This window comes from Nelumbo nucifera, chromosome 3, assembly GCF_055504915.1.
Source record: "Nelumbo nucifera cultivar China Antique chromosome 3, China Antique-T2T, whole genome shotgun sequence".
NCBI lineage: Eukaryota > Viridiplantae > Streptophyta > Magnoliopsida > Proteales > Nelumbonaceae > Nelumbo > Nelumbo nucifera.
The window spans coordinates 45,602,736-45,628,494 of record NC_142651.1 but is presented as its reverse complement, the minus strand read 5'-3'; the positions used below and the strand labels follow the sequence as shown (position 1 = coordinate 45,628,494).

Here is a 25,759-nt window from a genome sequence, read left to right as displayed (position 1 = left end):
AGTTGTTCTGGTTAGTAAAGACGATGCCATAGACATCACCGGTAAACAGAGTGTGACTATGGAAGAGCAACGAAGCCAGTTTATCAGAGCGATGGAGCTGCCATTCAAGTAGCCGAGGGCAGAGCATCGGGACGGAACATTACCACACCAAGAGGTATTCTGCAACAACCTAATTTGCAGCGAGTATGAATGAACAGACCGTGTGGGATGAAGATAAGATTAAGCTGGGTGACGTTCTGACGATATGATTCAAACCTAGATATTCTATTTCTCGCTGATTTAGATTTACATTTACATTTATTGCTTGAGAAATTTGTTTCATGGATATAGTGGGATGAATGGATGATTAGTGGGGGACCGGGAGTGACTGATGACATTCATTTTTTTTTTTTTTTTTTTAATTTGGAACGGGAATGCAACAACAAGGTTACCGAGTGACAAACCGACACGGGAGTGAGTGTTTCATGGCCACCCCTCTCATTTCCTCTCCCTCCCTCAACGTCCTTTGTTGCCGTGATCCTGCGCCACCGCCACTTCTGGAGATGTGGCGGCCACATCCCCTACTCCCTCTGTCACCGGTATCCATTGTGATTTGGTCGGAGATGTCTTTCTTAACGTTCAAATAAATAATAAAAAAAAAAAGGTAATTTAGGGATTTAAAAAATTAAAATAACTGAATAAGAATTTTTTTTCGAAGATAATTGTCGGAATGCCAAGGGAGGGAGGTATTTGTCTAATGGATAAAGTTCAGGGGGCATTTGTATTAAAATATATATAGGAGGGCCTTTGTCACTGACCCCATACTATAGGGAGGTCTTTTGTAATTTACCTTAAAGATTATTAATCCCTTTGGCAAAATGTAAAAGACATGGACTCCGGGACACGTATACGGCTAAAGTATATTTACCGTTGCCAAATCAGACTTTTGGGCACGCGTCGGATTCTGACTCTCGTACGCGTGTTCATGCAAAACTAGAAACCCTACCAAAACCTTGATTCTTCATCGTCTCTCTGATGCCTGTGTAGGCCACTTTGGACGGGTTCATGTCTCTTCCCTTTCTTGCTCCCCAATCTCAAGCTCTCGAACCATTTTTAAGATTAATTTTAAGCTGGATATCTCAATCTAAGGTCTAAACAAACAATGGCAAGAGCCTATGCTGCAGGTCTTCTTTCTGCTCTAGCGTCGGCCTCCTTAGCAGTAGAGCATTCTTATGCCGATGGTCCATTCAGCTACTCCCCATTTTCTTATCCTTCGTCAGCTTCGACTCATCAAGCTTCTCACGAAGTTCCTCCACCCGAATCAGCTGCAAAAGAGGAACCTCAGCGGGTTCGGAATGATTATCCGCGGACAACGGCGTCTGGTTTCGACCCAGAAGCGCTTGAGCGAGGAGTGAAGGCGGTGCGAGAGGTTAACAGCTCTTCGCAGGGCAAAAAGGTTCAAACTGTGGATTTGTTTGGTTCAAAGGTTTGATTCTTTTGGTTTTTTTGCTTAGGGAGGGATTGAAGGGCATTTTGGTTTTGTATAGGTGTTTGAGCTGATGAAGAAACAAGAAGAGACGAGGCAGACGGATTTAGCTGCAAAGAAAGCCCAGTTTCAGGCATTGCAATCTCAACATGAGACTGTAAGACTAACAGCTCTTAGCAGGCCATTTTTGCTCATTCTCGTCTTGGTCTATTGTATTTTCAGTTGTCTTTGGTGCCTTTTTAGATATTGATGTCCTCAAACTAGAAAAAGGTTATGTTTTTCTTTTAACTGCTATGTCCTGATAAGTAAATCTGATTTAAACGTCTTTATATATTTAATTACTTTATTCTTTTTAACTGATATGCCTTCAGTTTTTGCTGACAGCTTCAATTGATGTGGATTTTTTAGCCAATGCGTCTTTTTTTTTTTTGTGTGTGTGTGTGTGTGCAATGTAGCCTGTATTTTGGTTTTATACAATCTTATAGACACCTTCACCTGCCTTTAATTTCTTACAATTGAGAAGGTAGCTGTTGAAATCAATTATGGATTTTTTTATTGGTTATGAAAGGTCATTATTTATTTATGTAATTTTCTTTTAAACTCATACGCCTTTATTTTGCTGACAGCTTCAATTGGTGTTGATTATTCTTTACCCAAAAAAAAAAGGATTTTGAGTATTTAGACAATTTGTAGCTTGTGGTTTTCTTATGCAATGTGGCCTTTTTTTTGGTTTTGTTGATTATTGTAGTTGTACACACCTTCACCTGCCTTTTATTTCCTATAATTGAGAAGGCAGCTCTTGAAATTAAGTCTATAATTGATCTGAAAGGGCTTTATTTATTTATTTTTCTTTTTTTTTTTTTTACTGATGTACCTTTAGTTTTCTGGCAGCTTCAATGGATTATTGATTCTTTAGCCAATGCATGGCCTGTTACTGTCTTATGCAATGCAGTCAATATTTTGATTTTGTTGATTCTTATTAGACTAGACACCTTCACCTGCATTTAATTTTCTATATTGAGAAGGCAGCGGTTGAAATTAAGTCTATAATCGGTCTTAAAGGTCTTTATTTATCTATTTATTCGATTTTCTTTTTAATCAATATGCCTTTAGTTTGCTAACATCTTTAATTGCTGCAATTATTTAGCTTTATGTGGCTTGTAATTTTCTTGTGAAATACAGCTGTGTTTAATTTTATTGATTATTTGATTTTTATAGACACTTTCTCCTGCCATTCATTTTCTAGAGTTGAGAAGGCAGCTTTTGAAATAAGTTTTATAATTGATCTAGTGATCTACATCCATTGTTCTTAAGAGGAAAGCTCATGCTCTAATTTGTAATCTCACTATATCAGTAGACTTGACAAGGCATTGCTTGCAAATTGCAATATTTCAAGTCCTGCACAAGGGGTTCTGGTTATATGGGCAATTATTAGTTTATTACAAATCCTACAAGTTACTTATATAATTATGAAGTGATGGGCCATTAAGCATTAAACCTTTGTTCAGATTTTAACTTCTTGTTATCATCTCTCTTTCTTGCAGGAGAGACAACAAGTAATATATGAAGAACATAAGAAACTTGCCCAACAGAAGGCACAAACAAAAGCTGAAATGGCTCGCTATGAGGATGAATTGGCAAGGAAAAGAATGCAGGTATGTATTAAGCGTTAGGTCCATTCTGAAGTTGGTTAATGGAGTATGTTTTAAATGCCTTGTGTTTTTACAGGCAGAGAATGAATCTCAAAGAGCAAGGAATCAAGAGCTTGTAAAAATGCAAGAAGAGTCATCCATCAGGCAGGAGCAGGCCCGAAGAGCAACAGAAGAGCAGATTCAAGCACAGCGTCGGCAAACAGAGAGGGAAAAGGCTGAGATAGAGCGTGAAACAATTAGAGTAAAGGCTATGGCAGAAGCAGAGGGGAGGGCCCATGAAGCAAAGTTAGCAGAAGAGGTAAATAAACGGATGCTAGTAGAACGTGCAAATGCTGAGAGAGAGAAATGGGTTGCTGCCATAAACACAACTTTTGAGCATATAGGAGGTGCAAACTCAATTCCATGATACGTGCATATATGCCCTAAGTTTAAGCTGTTGTCTTGAAGCATATTCCAGGTCAACAAGTTAGATCAAATTTAGTTTGGTAAGATGATCTCATTATGGAGTAGCAACTATAGTAGATAAGAATCTAAAACATGAAATTGTAAATGTTAAGAGTTGGGGATAGAAATTAAACTTATTTTAGGGAAGGAAATAATTAACATAATTAGTGCTTATGCGCTGCAGGAGAGTTTAGAAGAAAACATTAAAAGGTGATTCTGGGAAAACTTAGAAAGACTTATAATATGGTGCATGGAGGATTTGAGTATGGGGAGATGAATGAAATAAAAGATACAATCTTAGAATTTGCAATAGCTTATGATTTGGCAATAGTAAACACAGATTTTAAAAACGAAGGATAAACATTTAATAACTTTTAAAAGTGGATCAGACTTAGGTGAAGTATTTTTTTCTTATTAGAAGAAGAATGATGTGCAAAGACTAAAGTTATTCCAGGGAAAGCTTAACAACACAACATAGATAGATGGTGGTAGAAGTGTATATCAAAAAATGGAAGACAAATAAAGAAAAAAATAGGTGCCCAAGAATTAGGTGGACAAATCGAATAAGGGAAGAATTTGTTCAATTTAGAGACTAATAACAGAAGAAAAATGGAATTTAGATGGAAAGACTAATGATATATGGCTTGAAATGGCTAATAGTAAAAAAGTAGCAAAAGGCATTTTAGGAGAATCTAAAGGGAAATGACAAAGTGGTAAAGAAACTTAGTGGTAATTACTGATTGGAAAAAAAAAAGAAACTTAGTGGTGGAATAAAGACATTCAAAATATAACCAAAGTAAAATGAGTGTGATATAAAGATTGGCAAAAACACTAAAAATGTAGAAAGCTTGGAAAATATAAAACCATAAAAAAGGAAGTTAAAAAGCAAGTGAGTGAAGTTAAATTTAAGGCATATGATAAACTATATCGTAAATGGGACATAAACTGGGAAAGAATGGAATTTATAAATTGGCCAAAATGTAAGAAAGAAAAGGCAGAGATTTAAATCATGTTAAAAAGGAAGATCAAAGAGTCTTAATGAAAGACTAGGAAATTAAGGAAACATGGAAAAATTATTTTGGGAAGTTATTAAATGAAGAACATGCAGAGGTTGTGAATGAAGGAGGGATTAGTAACTCTAATAGTATTGAAAACAAACATATACCTTTGTAAAATTAGGATTATTGAAGTAAGGCACTAAACAAGATAAAGAAGGGAAAGGCATTAGGACCAAATGGGCTTGGGCCTAACACTTGAGGCCTGGCCCACAATATAATATAATATATATTTCTAAACATATAATATATGAAATACAATATAACATATTTAATAAATTATATACTTAATATTTTATATATTATATGTAAATATATTTTATCTTATTACCAAATGTTTATTATTTTTTATAAAATATAAAACTTTTAACATATAAAGAAATATTTATGAGTTAATATGTGACAACACATGAGTCAACTCAAGTATGAGAGTTATCCTCCTAGGCAAGGTCTTCATTCTCATTCCTAAGCAATGTGGAACCTGGGAAAACACTCAGTGGTAACACTCACTAGTGTTGTTCCAAGTCTCACATTGCTCAAGAATGGGAATGAAGGCATTGCCTTTATCTATAAAAGGATAGAAAGCCAAGCCAAACCAACTCTAGAAATTAAATGAGGCATATTCCTTATTTTCTGTGTCCAACTTAGCTTGGGCTTGTGCAATATTCATGTATTATATATTATTTAATTTAAAATTTTATAAACAACAAAGATGGAATAAAAGAAAAATACACACAAGGAGGAGGGGGTGGAAGGGGAGAGAGATCCTTTTTTCCTGGGTTAAGTCTAATACCTCATAGAGTAGAGACTAGAACCTTGTTTGCTTTGCTGAATCCTCACCATTTACGATACCTGGATATTTGGAGATATCTTGGCATACCTATATTTCTACTTGTATAACCCAGTAATACTTGGATTTTCTAGGATATGGCTTTTTTTCATAACTGTACAAGAAACTTATAATGACGTATGTATGTATTTCTGTTTTGGGGCTTCTGTATACCATTTGATAATCTCAGCAAAAGAAAATTTGGAGTTCCTTAATTGATGGATGCATCATGTCTAAACAGATTGAAGGAGTTTCTGTCATTTGTTTATTTATTGCATACTGCTAGCTATATATAGAGCTTTTAGCTCTCATTTTGCCATGTCATGTTTCCATCCAACCGTTGGGGTGGCTTTTGCATCTTGGTTGGAAGGATCTTTTGTCGCCATCTATGTAGCTACTTGTTTGGGGTACTCAGAAGTTGTGTAATGTGTAACTGGAGAATTTTACATTACTTTGTTTTGCTGCTTGTGAGGAATACATTTCAGACTCACTAGGCCTGAGGGTGCACACACCTTATAGACTTAGGTTCCTGAGACTTGAGTGCTAATTGATGCTTATTGCATGGTGATGTTATATTGAAATGCATATGATTATGCAAATAGATTGGTTGAACGGGTCTCTCTCTCTCTCTCTCTTGTAGGTGGCTTGCGGGCTATATTAACAGACCAAAATAAATTGGTTGTAGCTGTTGGGGGAGTGACAGCACTTGCAGCAGGAATTTATACAACAAGGTATAAGATGTTTTGGAATATCTGCAATCTAAATATTGATTCTTGATTCTTAGGGTCACTTTTTTGGAAGCTAATGAAATGAGCTCCATTGCTCCTCATGATTTTGGCAATTTTTGAACCAAGGAATTTTTTTTTTTTGATAATTACCAAGGAAAAGTATATTTTGTATTGCAAAAAGTCATCTGAGACTGAGTTTATAAAGATAAACTCATAATAACCTGTACAGGAATAAAGCTCCTATATGACAGGGTAGCAAGCAACAAACCAAAAAAAATGAACAATTTGACAGCTAATTACAAAGGAAATCAGCAGAAAATATGACCTCAAAAGAAAAGCCTCTGCTGTTTGGTAAGGGCACTCATCCAGCAAAAGGCAGTAGCAGTGATGTTCAGTAATAATTTATCTTCTTGAGCCATTTTACCATAAAAAATTCTACTATTTCTTTCCTGCCAAACCCTCCAGCCTTCAACATATAGCCACTGGTATAATTTAGTAGACCATGTTTCCTCTTCTACTCAGCCCCTTGACCATCCAAGGTTGCAATTTATAAGGGCATAGACTGTGGACACACCTAGCTGATAACTTGATATATCAATGAGAAGAGATCAAGGAGAAATGAAGAAAGGAAGAGGAAGAACAAGAAGAAGAAAAGTGGGGTTTACACCCAGGCATTAACTTATGGGCCTGTTTGGGATGGCTGAGCTGAGATTCAGCTGCTTTGAAAAGCTCCAGATAAACCATTCAAAGAGGCTGAAGCAGACAACCCTTCAAATGACTAACTGATAGCCAATTTGAACCTATGGATTTTTCACCAAACAAGACACCACATTATAATCTCAGTTGATAGGTTGAGTTGTTATCCAAAGTAGTGTCAACTCTTCAAATGTACCTTGGTGACTCAAGTTTTACATGACAATCTAGTGAAGAAAACCAAGAACTTCCCAGTTGGCTGACTTAAAGGGAAACACTTGTCAATTGGTATAATTGACATTGAGTGTAAATATATTATTTTTGTTCTTCAGGCCTTTGAATTCTGATTCTTTCATGAATCACTTGTTTGAAATTATATATTTGTTTTGCTTATTGCAGAGAAGGTGCCAGAGTGGTTTGGGGATATGTTGACAGAATATTAGGACAACCATCCTTGATCAGAGAATCCTCCAGAGGCAAGTATCCTTGGTCAGGCATATTATCTCGTGCCATGAACACACTATCGCATAAAGCTGATAAAAGATCTCCTTCCAGTAACGGAAGTGGCTTTGGTGATGTGGTTCTGAATGCTTCTCTTCAAAAAAGAATTGAACAGCTTGCAGGTGCTACTGCAAATACAAAATCACATCAGGCACCATTTCGCAACATGCTCTTTTATGGCCCTCCTGGAACTGGGAAGACTATGGCTGCTAGAGAACTTGCTCGCAAATCTGTATGAGAGACCTTGTCCTTTTACTGCTTTTTTATGCATACTGAAAGCAATGAGTATATACTATTAAGAGTTTCAATTTGGTATTTCATGAGCCTTGAGTTGAGTTTTCCATGCAAAATCTTTCATCCTTTGGTGAACACAAGCAATTCTGACTTCTGAGTTATCTACTTGTTCCAATTTGTGGTTCATCCCTGATACTTTGATGAACTACACATGATCACCAAAAGTAGGGAAGTAGAAATTAAAAAAAGAAGGAATCTAGTTACTCATCTAAATTTGTTCAAAATGATGTAGGGATTGGATTATGCATTGATGACTGGTGGGGATGTTGCACCACTGGGATCACAAGCTGTGACCAAGATACATCAGTTGTTTGACTGGGCTAAGAAGTCTAAGAGGGGCTTGCTGCTCTTCATTGATGAAGCAGATGCATTTTTATGCGAGTAAGTGATGTCTGCTATTTTATGTTTTTGCATAAAGATGCCTTCATGATTGGATACCTTGTTTGAAGTTTAGCATTTCCTGGCACAATGGGATTTAATCTGCCACCATTCTCATTGACCTGGACCACATAATCAAGTGGCTATCACTTGGATCTCTATCTTGAAAATTTGCAATGCTTTGATGATCCTAATCATTTGATGAATTCCATTGTACTTGGTAACGAGGAAGAAAATGCTGAAGGGTCAAAAAAAGCTTGGCTTCATATTTTCTTGCTACTAAATTTCTATACCTCACTGAAACTAGCAAAGATCGTATACCTTGCTTAATTCACCAAGGCAGTGCAATTCTGAAAGTCTATGCGAATCAGATTACTTCGATTAGACTAGCCATTAATATTTTGCAACATACTAGGATTTTATGCATGTGTTTCTGAGGAGAAGTGCGCACAATAACATGGTTGTTTTCCTATTGGTTATCTAAAATGTGTCTCTGCCTGTTGAATTCTTATTATTGGGACTGAACATCTGTACCCCTATCCAAAATTTGCAGACGGAACAAGACCTACATGAGCGAAGCTCAGCGGAGTGCTCTTAATGCCCTCCTCTTCCGCACAGGAGACCAGTCCAAGGACATAGTCCTCGCCCTTGCCACAAATCGCCCTGGTGATCTTGATTCTGCTGTTGCTGACCGCATTGACGAGGTCCTTGAATTTCCCTTGCCTGGGGAAGAGGAACGCTTCAAGCTTCTTAAACTTTATTTAGACAAGTACATAGCTCATGCTGGACAAAGAAAGTCCAACTGGCTTCTGTCTTTATTCCAGAGGCAACAGCAGAAGATATTGATCAAGGGTATGTCAGATGGTGTCATCCAGGAAGCTGCTGCTAAGACAGAGGGATTCTCAGGGAGGGAGATAGCAAAGCTGATGGCAAGTGTTCAAGCTGCAATTTATGGGAGCAAAGACTGTGTACTTGATGCAAACCTATTTCGTGAGGTGGTGGACTACAAGGTTGCAGAGCATCAACAAAGAAGGAAACTAGCTGCTTCTGAAGGGGGTAGTATTTAAGTTTTCACTTTACTCGTTCAGTTATTTAATTTCTTTATTTACTGAGCAGCTGTTTGGTAGCTGGGTATAAAATGTGGGATATGCTCTGAGTCTTTGTAAACCCCCTTTTGTTTTTTGTGGGGGGTTCATGTTGTCATTATTTCCCTGTTCATCGCGGGGAGTTTTGGGATATTTATCAATATCACGTCGTTTCAATTACAGCACTTGGGTAACTAATTATTTATATGATAAGAGGCATCAGATTGTATTCTTCACTCAGTTTTCATGTCTCGAAAGGTACTGCATGACTGCAGTTTCAATTGTAAAATAACGAACATGTTAATCACACGCATTCAGTTTAGATATAGGAAATTAGGAATTTACCACGTCAATAAGTAGGATCTACCACTAAGGCACTAAGGTTCAGTTTGGAAGGAGTACAAATACAAATATGTAGAGCATGGTTTTCAAAACCGGACCAGACTGGATGGTTGGATCGGAAAACTGGTTCTGTTTTACCCCAAAACTGTTTTCTGGCCAAGAATTATTGATTTGGTCAGTGAACTGTTGATTTTTGGCTGTTTTTTGTTTTTTATTTTTTCTATCAGAGTGGGCTGTTCATTTGGATTGGGCGGTTGGACCATTTGACTCAGGAATTGAACCCGGAATGGTTCCTTATTTGATCCGGTTTTAAAAATCTTGATGCAGAATGTAAAACCTTGTATTTTGCATGTATTTGTACTCTTTCCAAACTCAGCATAAAGATATGCATCATCAGGGGTTGGTAAGGACATTTTCCTTTGGTTGCAGTGCCAATCTTAATTGGGTGCAAAATTTGCACTTGCTTCAGTTTTACTTACATCTGTTTGTAATTATAATTTGCATTCTTACCTGATATAAAAAATGTACACTCATTGGCACTGCAAACCTTGTACCCCAAAAAAGTTTGTTCATCCTACCTTACTCCTGTATAGAGAATCCTCCCACCCCCCCATCTGAAGCAAAACTAAACCAATTCAGCCCTTTTGCACTCATGCATTTACGCCAATACAAATGAAATTTGTAACGCAACATGACTAAAAACATGGAGACAAAACAAAATTAATGTTAGTCTTTTCTCTAATTTTCTTTTAGGATGAAATGACATAGACAGAGCAGGAGCACGGTAAAGATGAGAACCGGGAATAGTAGGGCTGTACTTAGTACAGGCAAAACCCGCTGAGTCTTTTATTAGATTCAGGGCATCAAATTAGGTTTTATTTCGTTAAGTAGCCCACTTGAGAGGCAGCATGGGACCCACTCATTCTGAATATCCTTTTAAGATTGAGAAGGTAGTCTCCTTTTTCTGAGATGCTCTCTCGGCCTCTTGTCGGAGGGCTTTGCCTTTGCTCCAATGTATATACACTAATTGAATGGTAGGGGCAAGATAAAGAGAGAATATAGTGGAGAGGAAAATAAATGGACCAAAGTAATAGTGGTCTAACGTGAGGTCAAGACAACTATAAAGAGGCGGTATTTCAATTACAGCAGTAATAGTTGGGAATATCTTTAGGATCCATGTAAAGAATATTGACGCGAAAGTGAAATCTCCAAAAGAACCTCATTCGTAATCGACAGTTGTTCTTGTGTTAGTGGTCAGTTTCGTAGTTATGCTAATCTTATACTTGTTTAAATGATGGTTGCAAATATTTAATTGTTACAAATCTAGAAAATCAGTTACGACATTTGTATTTCATAGAACTGAGAACTGTCTATATTAACTATTACAATTAGGCTATATATTTAATATATAAGAGTTTTTAACTGTGCCATGTTAACATAACACGCGGCATTGCCACATCATCTCAAAACAAGTCTTATGATGTGGAATGAATTCAACCATATTTAACGAGATTAACTGGTCTCAACAATTAAATACAGGTGACAGAAAAAAAATCCCTTCTCAACCCATCCCATCTCATCCTATTCTTTCTTGGCAAATGGCAATCAAACGAAGCATAAAGGTATGGTATAGTTAAGTATGTATTAATGTTAAAGCAAGCACTTAAAAGTTCTTCCCAACTTTTTATTCAGCATGGCACCGACAGGGCACAAATCACAATAACTCAGGGATGTGTCAGTAATTTGTCCACTAACTGAATCATTACGACCACGGGCATTCACCAACTCCACGTCTCCACCACAAGCAAGCAATCAATACAGGGGAGCTAAAATGATTTCTCCTTGGAGTCCAAGCATTGTTGGCCCGAAATTGGGAGTTGGCCGTTGGCTACTTGGCTTTATAAATAAGCCAGACCCAACCTAAGATCCCCACACAAGACACAACCAAAGGACCTTGGAGTGCAAAACTGAATCTCCAGGGGACAATGGGGCAGGTAAGGTCCTTGATCACCAGCATTGTTCTCTTCTTTCTAATCCTAGCTTCAGTCTCCCTCCAGCAGCGAGCTGTCGGAGCACGGGCTTCTGAAGGAAGGCAAGTCAGAAGATCCCAACCAGCATGGCAGTGGAAACCATGGATCAACCATGGAAGCTTTCGTGGTTCCCAGAAACACCTGATCAAACCCATCAGGCCAGCATCCATTTCAAGCTCATGAATTGTCTGCATAGGTTCTGCAAATGAGATGTTGTTCAGCATGCAACAGATATCCTGGAGTTCTAAAGTTATATTATGATTCAATTTTGATGTCACTGAGATTAAATGTTCAACATCTTAAAGTGGGCTAATTGTCTTTCGCTTTCATGTTAGAAGATCAAGGGAAATGGCAAATTTTGCAACATGGTTTCGTTAAGACTTGAGACCCTCCCGCAAGCAATCATAGGAAACTTACTAGGTAAAAACTAGCATCTTAAAATTCTTATGGAAAAGGATTCATGCAAAATCATAACAATTGCTAGACTAACTCTCAAACCAGAATTCCAGTTCCAACCCTGAGTCTTGAGGAGAAACAGTTTCTCAAGTACATTCCATCTAAAGAGAAGCTTCTTGTGGCATCTGAAAAAAAATAAAAAGTAGGTTAAAGATGATCCAAATAACTTTTTTTAGAAGCCTCACCTTCTAAGAGAACCGAATTCTAGACTGGTATCATGAATAAGATTGCAACATACTCATGTTATAATTTGGAAGAGACTCGTGATGGCTTAATCTCCTTTTTCATCGGATGTCTCCGAAGAGACAATGGCTTTATCTCCTTGATATACCTTAGAACATTACCTCGATGAGATACTTGTATTTGTTATCTAGATCTGAGTCTCTGCACTATTCATTTCAAAGTGTTTTAGACAATTAAATCATGGCTGTGGACTTGTGGTCGCCATGAAGAAAGGAAGGTAAAAGGGTCATTCCAAAGATAACAATTTTCCTCAACAATATTAATATAATCGATTGACAAGAAGTATAAGCACAGTTGCATACTGTTCCTGAATCAAACAATAGATAGATGCATCCCTGGAGCTAATTGCATGCTCACATACAGAGACTTTAGTTATTTAGATATTAAATATAAGATTCAATGTCCCAATGTTTTGGGACTACACATAGGTCTTTCTTTTCCTGTTTTAATAAAATTTACAAGGAAAATTAGTCACAAGGAAGCCATGAAAAACATTATGAAGCAAAGATTCCAAAAACAATCACAACCATGACCACCCCATTTAAACATTGATACCCAGTAATTTCAGTTTCCAGATGCATTACATTCTTCCAGTAGATGGACAAGATTGTGCTCTGGGGCGCTAAGGGATGGAAGAATCAGGCGATTAGATTGAGATCTCTGCTGCTTTATCCCAGCTACTTCAGGTTCAAGATGCGATTCTTCCTTCATAACAGACAAGTCTGACATCCTCTGTGCATTTGCAGATATGTGCTCTTTCCATATTCTCCCATCCTGAAAATCAAGGCATGAAAATTTTAGGCAGCATCAGGGCATCAAGAATACAAGCAAAGTTTTTCATCGCTTTTGATCCCACACCCACCCTCATGGGCGTATAAGAGTATTAATATGTAAGCCCATTATTCAAAAACAGACATAACATGTTCTTTTTTGGATATTGATTTCCCTTCTGTAAGAAGCTTATAGTTTTCTATTTGTTTTGGGGGTTTGGCTGATTGGGCATATTGTATTTCCTCTGTAAAGTTCCTAATTGTACAGGGGTTCTATTGTATTTCAACCTTTTGATTTTAATGCATTACTTTACCTTAAAGTTCAATAATAATAATAAGGCTTGGAGCGGAAAAAAAAAATCTAGGCCTACGTCTTCCTCTTATGATTAGAGACGTATAAGGCTTGTGGTGATAGCACTACACTAGTTATAAATCAGAAAACCTCTACTGGATAAAATAATAGATTAGCTGAAAGATCCAAACCCACATCCAACAGCTCTCTATTGGTTACCTCAACTAACACTTCTTATGATCATAATTCCTCAATTTATTAAAAAGAAGCATTTCCATAAATAAAAGAGAAAAGAAGAAAGAAGCTACTAAGAACTGTATTGGTCCAAACTCGAGTTCTTTCTCATTTTGCAACACCATCTCTTCTATTCCTATTTTGTCACATCCCCTTTCATGTTAGATTAATTTGTATGGTGAGAAAGCCATCTACCCCTTGTTTACCTTTGTTGAAAGTAATCTAGTAAATTGTGAGAAAGAAAAACGGTTGCTTTTAGATCTAATGCAGGGGTAGAGCATCATGCAGTTGCTCATAATATGCATGGATTAGCATGGCTTAGGGATCATTTTAGACTCATGTTTCCTGTTTATTGGCCAATTAATGAAGCTGCTATTCTTGTTTTCTCCAAGCCTACATTCTACAAGAAATAGAAGTATAACTAACTTGTACGGCAAACTTCAATAGAACTCAATATATCCTCAAAAAGTTTAAGTCTTTGAACTGTAAGTTCATAATATGAGCGTCCCAATGCAATTCTTCTTTCATATGTTTTATATACTTATCCTCATTGACCTTTTTAAGGAGGTTACAATGAATGATTTCACTAAAAGGATAGGGTCTTGTTTACACATAACAACCATAGCAACATTTATCCTTTTCCCTTCTCTCTTCTTTGTCTACTATCTCTTCATGTCTATATTTAAAATTTTAAACCAATTTTTATAAATGAAGTACATGAGCTTTTTGATGGGCTAACAATAGGAGTAGCCTGTCCGCCAAACCCCCAACTCCTCTTTCTATCAACGAGACAAACTAATGTCAATGAAGCTGGATTTGAGCTTGTTAGAAGACATCTAGTTAGATTGACAGAACCCCAGTCAGTGATAAAAGGTTTACCAGTGACATCAGAAAATAAAATTATTATCCACCATAACTATTATTTCATGTCACTCGGATTCTTAGAACGACAGGATCTGAATAGGCTAGCTTAAAATTACTTCCTCACCATTGAAAATTCCACCCCTCTAACAAGGACTGGAGTCCATGAAAAGTAAATAGCAGAGTTACACTTCATAACTGTGAAGTTGACGGATAATAGCTAAACTAGTTAGCTCCATTCGAAGATTCTTTCTATTGTTCCAAAACTGTTAATATCCATCCTCCCACTATTGACAATCACCTTTGAATCCCTTGTGAATGATTTAATTCTCAATGCTTGCAGTTCTAACTTAATAGAAGAAAGGGATCTCAACAACTTATTTTCCCTAAATTTTCAGAATCAGAATGCTGCAATTCCTTTCTCATATTCTCCTAGAAAACATTCTTTTAGTGTCCTTCCTCCAAAACCTCAAAAAAAAAAAGAGACAATTCCCAAAATAAACTGACTTCAAACTAAATAAACAACAAAATAATAAAAAAATATAAAAAAACCAAGTAACCAACTTCTCAAACATGCTTGTACCAGAAAAGATGTGGATAACATTCTTTTCCAACTCTTGTACAACTCTCGTGCATGCCAAGAAACAACATAAACCAATGTTAAGGGTTTTCTTGGATGATATTTAGTCATTGAACATGATACACAGAAAGTACAAATTAGTAGGGGTGAGCATTTTGTTTATCCAATTAAAAACTGAACCGAATAAACTGAAATTGTAAAAGAGGAAAACCAAACCAAAATCAAAGGGAAATTTTTCCCTTCAGTTTTCGGTTCAAAAATGAATTTCATTAATATTATAAATATAAAATAACATTATATATTAATAAATCACATATATAATGAAATTTGGATAACTTGTTTTTTTTTTGGTTAACTGAATTTTCAATTCTGAAAACCGAAACTGAAACTGAAATTCCCAACAACTGAATTAACTGAAAACCAGAATAGCCAAGCTGAAAGGGAAAAAAAAACAAAATTTTCAGTTTGGTTTTTCACTTTCAACCAAATAACGCTCACCCCTACAAATTAGTTAATGAAAGCAATAGAATGTGGAAGAAATTGGACGTTTACTACAAATGATTGGAGGGGGTGATAAATCCGGAGGGATGGACAGTTATCTTTGCTCATAGCAGTTCACTTGTGGACACACAAGGCACTCTCATGGCAGCCTGAAAAAAGAAGAGGAATAAAAAATCCATCTTTAATATAACGCTTGGTATGTGTCTATCAGTAGGGTACTTGCAAGGATGCTCATGTACTTCATTGAAGGAGCGATAACTTTTTCACTAGACATATTTGCATATCTAGAAAGATGCAAGAGTCTGACAAACATGAGCATGTTTTTCCTTGTCTTACCTGGAAGAATTTATAGTATATGTCATCTATCCTCTCCTCTTTTGGTTAAAGGTTCCCTTTTGATCACATTGGTAAAATACAATATGACCAGAGATAGAACCATTTTGGTGATTGGCTCACAAGTGAACAGTTTGATCATTTGGTTCAACTGTTTAATTCATTAAAATTAGTAGAAATCTACTGAATTAAAAAATATGAAAGAAAGTAGTTTCTTGAAGAGAGAAGGAAGAGAGAAGGAGAAGAAGAGAAGTTGAAATAATCCAGGGAAGTCCCTCCTTACCTGAAGTGGATGCAAGATTCGTAGTTGCATATAAACTACTTGTATGTGCAAAGGAAGTGGTGTAGTTGTCTCCTGTAGTGGCTACATTTGCATTTCCCTTCTTGTTTCTTATCCAAGCGGGCATAAGATTTGGATGAAACTTCCAATAAGTGTCCATGGTATGCTTAGGCTTCTTGCAATAATCACACACCAAGTCCTTCTTATCTTCCCTTCTAGTCTCACTACTCCCCCTGTCTCCATTCGGCTTAGGTTTTGTTGTACCAACCATAGCCGACTGGTCAATCTCAGGCTGTCTCAGCATTACATTCCTCCTACTCTCCCTCTAGAGACAAAAGCATAGGCCTGAGAGAATGTCACACCCTCCCTAGAAAGAATATGCTGCCTAGCAATGCCAAATTCAGGGTTTAGCCCTGCCAAGAACTCAAAAACCCTATTCCTCTCTACCAGTTTGTGATAAGTTGTTGCATCATTTACACTTTCCCATACCACAGTTTCTAAGTGATCTATTTCCAGACATTGGGTTTTCAACATGGATAAATACACAGCAAGAGGTTTTTCTCCTTGTTTCATACTTATCACTTGATTTCTTAACTGGTAGGCTCTGGCTTCATTTTGCTTCTGAGAGTAGGTTTCAGTCACTCCATCCCAAATCTCCTTAACAGTATTAGCTCATAGGAAATTTTTTGCAATATGAGATAACATAGAATTACACAGCCAAGACATTACCATGTAATTCTCTTGCACCCATCGAGAAGACTCTGTATCAGGTTTCTTCTCCTCCCCAGTGAGATACCCTAATTTTCCACGGGCACCAATAACCATCTTAGCTGATTGTGCCCACTCCAAATAATTTGTACCATCAAGTTTTACTGTAGTAATGATCCCAGACCCAAAAATATCACTACTACCTCCAACACCCAGTCCCACAATACCGATAGATTTTATCTCGGTATTCCAACTCTCCATTTTACTTCAAACAGTTCAACAGTAAGAAAAAATATATTGGAGACCTTCAAAAAATAATTTAATACCACACACACAAAAACCAACCCTTCCGAAAGAAGAAAGCCCTAGCTGGAGGGAAATTTCTCTCCTCCCCACGCCTCCCAATAGAGAGAAAAGTGAATTGATCACTCCGAGAGGCCTAGAAAATTTCAGAAACCAAACTCGCCCTCTTCAGAAAATCAAAAGAAAACTAACAATACCTGGGCACCCAAGATCAAATCAAAAACAAAGAATCCAACTTTTCTGGGACTCTTCCTCGTACTCCAGTTCTTCCTGATTTTGATGTTGAACAGTAGATCACCTTCCTGATGTCTAGATCCCACCAAGAACTGAGCAATCTATAGCAGATCAATCAGCCCTTTACTACTTCATGCAATCAGCTGATTTAGGGCTGCATAAGAATGCTTCAAAAAACCCTAACGGATGCTTTGATACCAAGTAGAAATCTGCTGAATTAAAAAATATGAAAGAAAGTAGTTTCTTGAAGAGAGAAGGAAGAGAGAAGGAGAAGAAGAGAAGTTGAAAGAAAAAAGAGCAATAATCTGGTTGCCCCCTTCACTTATTATTTATACTAAAATTATAGAATAGTACAAAGACAACTATGCCCTTATAGGGTGGCAAAACATAAAACAGCATATATAACACTCAAAAAACATAATAAAAGTTGGACTCACATAACTACTGTGGTCCCCACCTCCTATCTAACAGCTAACATAAAACATCTACTCAAAAAAACATCATAAAACTAATTAATCTTCAACAAAATTTTAAAAAGTGGAAATTGAAAATTTAAAAATCAAAACGGTTCTACACTATTTTACATCAAAATAAGATCACAAAAATAAATATCACAGGGTATAAGACATATTAATAAATGTTTTTAAATGAGGTAAGCTTGATAAGTCAACATTTCAAAGAATTGGGTGAACAGAAAATCGTTTTGGTTCCTATCATTTAATGAGGAAGATTCTCTTGTTATTAAACATTTTTGCTTGTGTTTTAACTGAGATTCTGTGAAAGGGGATGTTTAAGCATGTGTGAAGAAGACCATCTACAGCACCAGTAATAAGAAGTGATCTGTTACAAGTTGAAGGGCTAGAAGAGCTAGGGACAGACCATAAAGAACACCGGTTGAAGTAGTGAAAAATGATTTAAGACCCATAATTTAACAATTGAAATGGCACCGAACAAAACAAAATGGCAGAACAGAATTCATGTATATATGTAGGCATGTACTATTGATAAATTAGTTTTGGCTTACATTGAGAATTGAAGGCTCTGGTAGTGGGCATTTTACTGGTCGATCATTGTCAAGAGGCTCAACTGGGTGTTCAACTGGCTTAAACTCTACTGCTACTTCAATCCCATGAGCAGCAACTGCTGCAGCGGTAGTAACACCTGTGGTGTCAGCATTGGGTGGTACTTCTCTCTCATCCTGCACCATTAGCCCAACCACTTTTATACAACTGAACCTCATTTATCAATAAATGAAAATCATTTAATCAATTAGAGGTGGATATGGATAAAAAAAAAATATGAGTTCTTCAAAACAGCGAATGGAAATTCATAAGAGAATCGTTAAATGGAGAATACAAGACGTGCAACACTTATTGTAGCCAATGATTCAGATGGTCAAGGGCCAAAATATCAAGAAAGACAAATTTGAATTTGACACAAGTACAACGTTTCCTTTGTGTGAAGGGACTAAAAATTTCTGGCGCAGCATAAAATACACTCAATTAAGTATAAACCATTGAAAAAAAAAATAGATAACAGAAAAGAGCAGCACATACAGAAGCATAACGAAATATATAACAGCCCCAAATATATGATGTATCTGGAAATTCAGGAACGATTGAATGTAGCCAAACGAAGTCAAGTAAAAACTACAGAATTTAAGAATAATGGGAAAACGGCCCGGAAAAGAAGAGGTGAGATTCATAGCAGTCCATTTTAAAACTATGGAATTCAATCTTATTTGGGAACTATAGAAATTTAAGCAGAAAAAAGAAAACATATTCAGAAAATTGAGATGAAAAGAATGAATGAAAAGATCGGATCATATTCAAGAGAAACAAAGACACAATAATCTCGGACCAAAATCAAGGCCAAATCCGCTAGTTAGAAACCCCATAATACAGTAAGCATCAAATCCAATTTTTAAAATCTAGGACCAAATGGAGATTCAAAAATCAAGAAGAAACACGCAAGATATGAGAATGAATCAGATAATCATCTCAAACAACCTAATATAAAAATAAAAAAGAAAAAGAAAAAAGAGAGACAAATCCAGACGAACGAATGAAATGGGTACAAGCAAAATGAACAAAATAATCATTTCAAACAAACATATAGTTTAAACTTTGGAGTAACAGAAAGACGTCAAAAAAAGAGTCAAAAACAGCCAATGCCCAGAAACCAGCGAGTATTAAACAAGCCAAATCTACTAAGGCTAAAGAACAAGAAAAACTTCCTACCAAATACAATTAAGAGGTGGGATGCTTACGACTGCGCTTTGAGTCCGTCGATGGCTGTTTCTGCTTCCAGAGAATCGTGAAAAGATACCCACCATATTTTTTCTTCTCAAATTCACTGATCTTCTAATCTTGCCTTTCTTCCCAACTCTCTCTGCATTTGTATTATTTATTGTATTTGTATATATCCCCCCTTTGGGCGGAGGAGAGAACAAGACAGATTCTTCTCTTTCTTCCTTCTGGGTTATCTCGATGCGTGTAAACTATTATATTCGACATAGTTGGAAAACTGAGAGAGTTATGAAAGGGACGGCTGGGTCTTGAAAAGCATCCACACAAAACAAACCCAAAGGCCAAACACCCTGAGTGAGGGCTGAAGTTAATTTTGTAAGTTGCAAAGCAAGGGAAAGCACTAATAACCGCGCAAAGTGCGTGAAATAAGATATACTCGACACAGCATCAGCATGCACACACAGAAACACAAGTCCACTGCTTTCCCTGTTTTTTCTGAGTACTGACTCACCAGACACCCACCCTGTTCTGTTTTCGACTCGAAGGTGTCAAGATTGGTCAGATAGCTAGGATTCAGGAACAGTGCAAGGCAGATGTAATCATGTAACCGTACTCACATGCCCCAGATTTTTCAGTTCCTTTCTCCCTGATATACGGGGCGCCGGGTTCTGACCGGTTAAGATCGAGTTTGGGTGAAGTGAACTCTGGACGCGAGCCCATGATACGTGGTCTAGTGTGGCAAGGGTTGCAGCGATATTTGGTTTATTGGTTGGTGTAATAATGAAAAAAAAAATTAAAAAAAAAAAAATCCTTTGGCTGTTCACTGTTTTTGGCATTATAAGTCAACTTTATCTTTGGCATTATAAGTCAACTCTCATACCCAATTTTCAAAATATGTGAATATAGTAATTGAAATTCCAAAAACTGCCAATTTAGTCCAGAATGATTTAGTTAATGAGTATATGAAATGACAAAAATGTCATCTAATTTTCAGTTTTTTATATTTATATAATATATATACAATAAAAACTATAAATATATATAATATTATTATTATATATATATTATTTATAATACATATTTATTGATATATAATATATAGAAAATATAAAATATGTATAATATACATAATATACATAAAATATATAAAAATATAAGTATACTGATTGATTCGGTTAATCGTTGGTTTTTCATATTGGTTAATTGAAACCAAACTAATACCTTCATTTTTTTAAAAAATACCAAATCAAAACCAAACCGTTTGGTTCGATTTCAGTTGATTTTTCGGTTCGGTTCAAGTTGTTAGTTTGTCTTGCTCACCCATATGGTTTAGTTTCAAGGAAGAAAATAATGAATAATGTTTTCTTCTAAAGGGTAATTCTTGAATTTTGAAATGTTACAAAATCTCATGTGACATCATGTGCGTTAGATAACTTACGGATACTAAACTAATAGTTTTGGGGAGTAGTTTAGGTCCTGTAGTGGCACATTTTGAAATTTAGTTATTAAAATAAGACTAGTCCCAAAGTAAAGGATATTAATCTACAATTTACCCTTATTTTTTATCAAAAACAATATTGAGTGCAATTACTTTTTTACCCATTAATGGAGATTCACCACATATGCCAATCGAATCCTAACTATAAGACACTACAGCTTCTTTCATGAATTACAACATAAAATTTTTCTGAATGTGCAACTATAAGGTATTGTTTCCAGTATCTTGTGGTCAATAGATCTAAATTTTGTGTAGTGCTTGACAAGTCACAAGCTAGTGAAGGTTAAGTTTGGAAATGCTTAAAATTAAGTGCTTATTTGAAGAAATACTTATTTTGGGTCAAGACCACACTAATAAGCATTTATTTGTATTTGGGAAATAAGAATGAATAAGTGTTTATTCTTAGACACCAAATCAAGAAACCCAAAATTTGAGCTTATTTTTAAAAGTTTACTTTCCATATGGTTTATCTTGGCTTTTCACATCATTTTGAAAATACCTATACTGGCCCTATTTAAAATAAGTGCTTTTTCATCAAATGCTCGTGAGAACTTATTAGAACAAGTACTTTATTTTAAGCACTATTTTTCAAATAACAACACCCAAATTCTGGGTTAGGTTAGAACCATATCCAATATGCCCCTCTTACCTAAGTCCCCACGACCCTAGAGAGTTGGGATTAAAATTGAGTAATGTTTTTTCTTTACCAAGAGAATTAAACGAAAATATCTTTCTTTTGCCGACATGGACATAAATGGCAGTTTTTTTTTAATAAGCACCAAAACGGCTAAATTGAATTAAAAAAGGGGTGTTCTACTTTTACTTTCATTTGTTTTTAAATTTTCACTTCAATAAAATAACAAAAACAATTTGTTTTCTGATGCAGTACAATCTGGGCACTCCTAGCTGACTGAGAGTTGGCTCCTAGTTGTGATGGATGGCACCTGAGAGGAATAAGAAGGTGAAGGGTTCCTAGGGAGCTCTCCCGGAGGGAACACTTCGATGGCTAAGTTAGAACTCTGGGAAAAACTCAAAGAAGATACAGAGAGTTAAGAGTGTTGAAAGTACTAACTTCAATACCTTCGCTTCATGAGGGTTGGGGTTCTTTTATATCGGAACTCAGTCACATTTGGCATAACCGCCATTGCTCTAGCCGTTACTGCCAGGGTAGGTGTGGCAGGTGCAGGTTGTTGCTATAGGCTGCTATTGCAAGGTATGGACTCGACAGGCGTGCCATGCTTTTCAGAGACGGCAAGCAGAATGCCGCCTGGCAAGCAGAACGCCACCTGGCAAGGGATTCGAGCCCTGCCACCGGATCCGGTAGGTACGAATGTTAGGCAGGCACGGATATCAGGCAAATCTCCCTGCAACCTGCCGAGCTAGTGTACACCGAACCACCTGGGGCAGGTTTCCCTTGCACCGAGGTGCCGAGGTGCCCACACTGGAGGCGGGCCTTAAGCAAAATCGAACAGAAGTCTCAACGGTGCTGCCCCGAGGTGTTTCTCCCTCGGGACACTTAGCCAAAAACCGGGGTGCTCCCTTCTTAGGAAGGGAGAGCACGGGGCCCCTTAGGAGGAGCTCGGGTCTCAAGGGGAGCTCGGGCCGTGAGAGGAGTTCAGGATCTCCCACACTTGGTGGGAGTCATGGTTGGTCGGGCGTTAGTCCCCGGCGAGTCGCTTAACCCGCCGAGTGGCCAATGTTGGACTCGGCGGGTCCCTCCCGTCAAGTCACGGTTGTGCTGTTAGGCTGAGCTATTCGTCAAGCTAGGTCACGCACATGTATCCCTGTGCTACGAGGTTGGGCCAAATCACCCTCCATCAATTGCCCCCCACTCCCCGTGTTGGGGTTGCTGACCCAGCGCGGGGAGTTCATGGTGCGTCGGGTGGATTTGGCTCGGCACTTATGCCACCCTGTCGGGCAACCCGTTGGCCAGACCGGTTTGGCGCTCAGTTCACTTGGAAGGAAAAACCCGGGTTGCGTACAACTCATGCGCGGGCGTCACGCGATCTGGACTTCGCGGATGCCAAAAAATGCGCTAAACTGATTTCACCTCGAGAGCCTCGCAGCCGGTTTTCTTGAGAACCGTCAGATTGCTTCGATCTTGACTGTTGGTGCCTGGGCCTAGCGGCTATAAATAGTGCGCGGGCGTCACGCTCGGTTGCGTTTTTCCTCGGTGAGTCCCCGAGCCTCCCTTTCTCCTTTTTCAGTTCATTTCATTCAATGTCTAGCGGGGACAGTCTCTTAAACGAGCCCGAGGTGGGTACCTCAGGTCAGGGTGACCCCGCTGTTGCCCAGCCTTCCCACGAGGCACGGGTGACCTCGGGTAGGCTGGCATCCACCTCCCACCGAGGTCGAGTGCCAGATCAATTCGGTCCATCCACTATGACGCTGGAGAGACTTCAGCACCTTATCCAGCATTTCAACCTACCTCAGGAATACTCATATAGTCTTTAGGGAGCAACTCATCGGTGGGTTTCGTCATGCTGGACCAACTCCACCCAAACTCTATTCGAAACGTGGTCGGGACTATCTCCCTTTGTTTCGAATACAATCTTCCCTTAGATATAGATATCCTTTGTTCTATTTTGTCAATAAAGAAGAGCACCTCGGGCGTTCTCCCCGAGCACAGGTGGACCTACTATCTGTCCCCTCGCTCGGGCTTCAAATTGTTACATAAATTCCCAAGCAAGGTCCCGGCCTGGAAGCAGGACTACTTTGTAGTCCGGAGCAGCACGGGGTGGCCCTTCCTTACTAGCTAGAGGGTGGCTACTCAAGACCCCAACATTATTCTCGACCGGAAGATGAGGGAAACATTCCACTCATGGGCTCAGGTTGGGTTCGATCACAAAGATTACATTGCCGAAGAGAAGCTCATTCAGGCCGGTTTGAGCCCAGGTAGGTCTATTTTTACCTTAGCGTCTCGCTTAATCAGCTAAGTGTTTTCAAGCTTACTGACGCCGAGCTCTATTGCAGGTCCCATGAAGGAAGAGAGGATTACTGATCAAAGGCTCCTTCGCCAAATGAAGAAGAGGAAGAAGCGAACCGCCAAGAAGGCACGCGTAGAGCCCCCAAGTACCCCCACTCCTGAGCCCGACCTCCCACAGGTTCCCTCTTCGAGGCCCGGGCTCCCACAGGTTCCCATCTCGGAGCCCGAGCTCCCTAATGCCCCTCCAATGATAGATTTGGAGGGGGACTTACCATCTCAGGAGCCTAAGGTCGTGGCAGAGCCGGTCGCTAAGCCAGCTGGGGCTGCAGCCAAAGTTCCTAATCCCGCCGAAGCTGCTGCTAAGGCTTCCGAAGAATTGACTCATCATGCTACTGAGACGGCGGTGTCCAGCTCGGGGAGCCAGGAGGAGGAGAGCATCCTGATCCCCCAGTGTAGCCTCCAAAAAAGTAAAGAGGTTGTCTACCCCGTAGAGGTTACAGACTGGGTCGATCTCACCCCTGGTCAGCTTGGGGCCTGCGCTGCAACCCACGCTATGGTGGTGAGTTCACACTCTAAGAATCATCATTTTCCCATTCTTTCGTTCTTTTCTCTTTCGTACTGACCAACCTGAGGGGTCATCTCATGCAGCTCATACTGATTTGAGGGCAACTCGGTTAAAGATCCATCAGTTGGAAGGTGACGCTGCATCTCAGAACAGCTTCATTGAAGTTCTGTTGTCAGAGAAGGAGGAGCTAGCCCGCGAGAAGGACAGGCTGAAGGCTGAGGTGAACGGGCTCGGAGCAGGCCAGGAGGCCTTAAATCTTGAGGTGCAGAAACTTAAGGAAGCCAAGGGGGCCCTGGAGCACGAGGTGGAGTACCTCAAAGCTGATATTAAGGAGAAGACCAAGATCTTCGATCAAGCTCTCGGGGAGACAAAGGTCCAAGCCATCATCGACTACGTCAAATCATCTAGGTTTGACAGCGTGATGTCGCAGGTCTACCGTAGGGGGTTTAAGCTCAGTCGGTGGTTGATAAGGCATGCATACCCCGACCTCGACACAAGTTACATCACCACCAGGAGGATCACAGACGACATGGCCCGCCAGGCCATGGATGACACAGACTCCGAAGAGGAAGGCGGCGATGAGGAGGCTAGTGCTACCGACCTGGCTGACACCCCCGAAGAGGCTTCGAGTGAAGTCGGCAAGCCTTCGAAGTAATTGTGTGCTCCTTGTACTCTGGGCCTACAAGCTCAGTTTTACTTTCGCTTTTTCTTGATCCTTTGTATTGAGGTTTTTGTAATGAAAGCACATATTATGTAATGAGAGTACATATTTTGTTAAGTGTTTGTGTGATTCTCTTATGCCGAAGTGTTTGTCTTATCCTGAGCTATCGAGCTAGCAAGTTTTGTTCTTGAGGTGGGCGTCGAGGTCTTTAGTTAGCTCGATGCGTTGGCCCTTAGGCTAGAGGGAGCGACTCGTGATCCATTATCTTAGAGTCTGCCCCTGTCGAGGGGGTGATTGGGTCTCGTGTTGCCGAGGTCGCCGCAAGCTCGGCAAATTGGCCCTTAGGCTCTAGGAGCGACTCGTGGTCTACTCAGTTCGGTGATTTATGGGTAATATCATCTTAGGTTGACAATATTCCACATCCGAGGTACTTGTCTCCCTTCTAGGGTCTCGAGCTCGTGTGTTCCTTCCCCGAGAACTCGCTTGACTCGGTAGGGTCCTTCCCAGTTTGGCCTGAGCATGCCAACACCGGGCTCAGGTACCATAACTTTATGGAGTACCAGGTCGTC

General features: G+C 38.8%; 2 protein-coding genes across 2 annotated transcripts; one reads left to right on the top strand and one right to left on the bottom strand.

Moving 5' to 3' along the window:
• The first annotated feature begins 999 nt into the window (after positions 1 to 999).
• LOC104611436 (uncharacterized) lies at positions 1,000 to 9,364 on the top strand. Its single transcript, XM_010278470.3, has 8 exons — positions 1,000 to 1,435; positions 1,527 to 1,622; positions 3,010 to 3,120; positions 3,194 to 3,503; positions 6,086 to 6,176; positions 7,266 to 7,599; positions 7,894 to 8,042; positions 8,593 to 9,364. The coding sequence occupies exons 1-8, from the start codon at positions 1,142 to 1,144 to the stop codon at positions 9,104 to 9,106; spliced, it is 1,899 nt and encodes a 632-aa protein (XP_010276772.1). The 5' UTR covers positions 1,000 to 1,141; the 3' UTR covers positions 9,107 to 9,364.
• Positions 9,365 to 12,517: 3,153 nt separating this feature from the next.
• LOC104611435 (uncharacterized) lies at positions 12,518 to 19,973 on the bottom strand. The gene is made up of 3 exons (XM_010278469.3): positions 19,561 to 19,973; positions 18,316 to 18,489; positions 12,518 to 12,969 (listed from the first exon to the last, which is right to left on the bottom strand). Exons 1-3 carry the CDS (start codon positions 19,624 to 19,626, stop codon positions 12,760 to 12,762), a joined length of 450 nt encoding a protein of 149 aa, XP_010276771.1. The 5' UTR covers positions 19,627 to 19,973; the 3' UTR covers positions 12,518 to 12,759.
• Between the last annotated feature and the right edge of the window lie 5,786 nt (positions 19,974 to 25,759).

Coding starts and splice junctions, on each gene's coding strand:
- LOC104611435 (XM_010278469.3), bottom strand. CDS start 19,626: ATGGTGGGTATCTTTTCACGATTCTCTGGAAGCAGAAACAGCCATCGA. Junction 18,490..19,560: donor GACGGACTCAAAGCGCAGTC/GTAAGCATCCCA, acceptor CTAATGGTGCAG/GATGAGAGAGAAGTACCACC. Junction 12,970..18,315: donor CAGAGCCTTCAATTCTCAAT/GTAAGCCAAAAC, acceptor CTTGATTTTCAG/GATGGGAGAATATGGAAAGA.
- LOC104611436 (XM_010278470.3), top strand. CDS start 1,142: ATGGCAAGAGCCTATGCTGCAGGTCTTCTTTCTGCTCTAGCGTCGGCC. Junction 3,504..6,085: donor AACTTTTGAGCATATAGGAG/GTGCAAACTCAA, acceptor TCTCTCTTGTAG/GTGGCTTGCGGGCTATATTA. Junction 8,043..8,592: donor GCAGATGCATTTTTATGCGA/GTAAGTGATGTC, acceptor CAAAATTTGCAG/ACGGAACAAGACCTACATGA.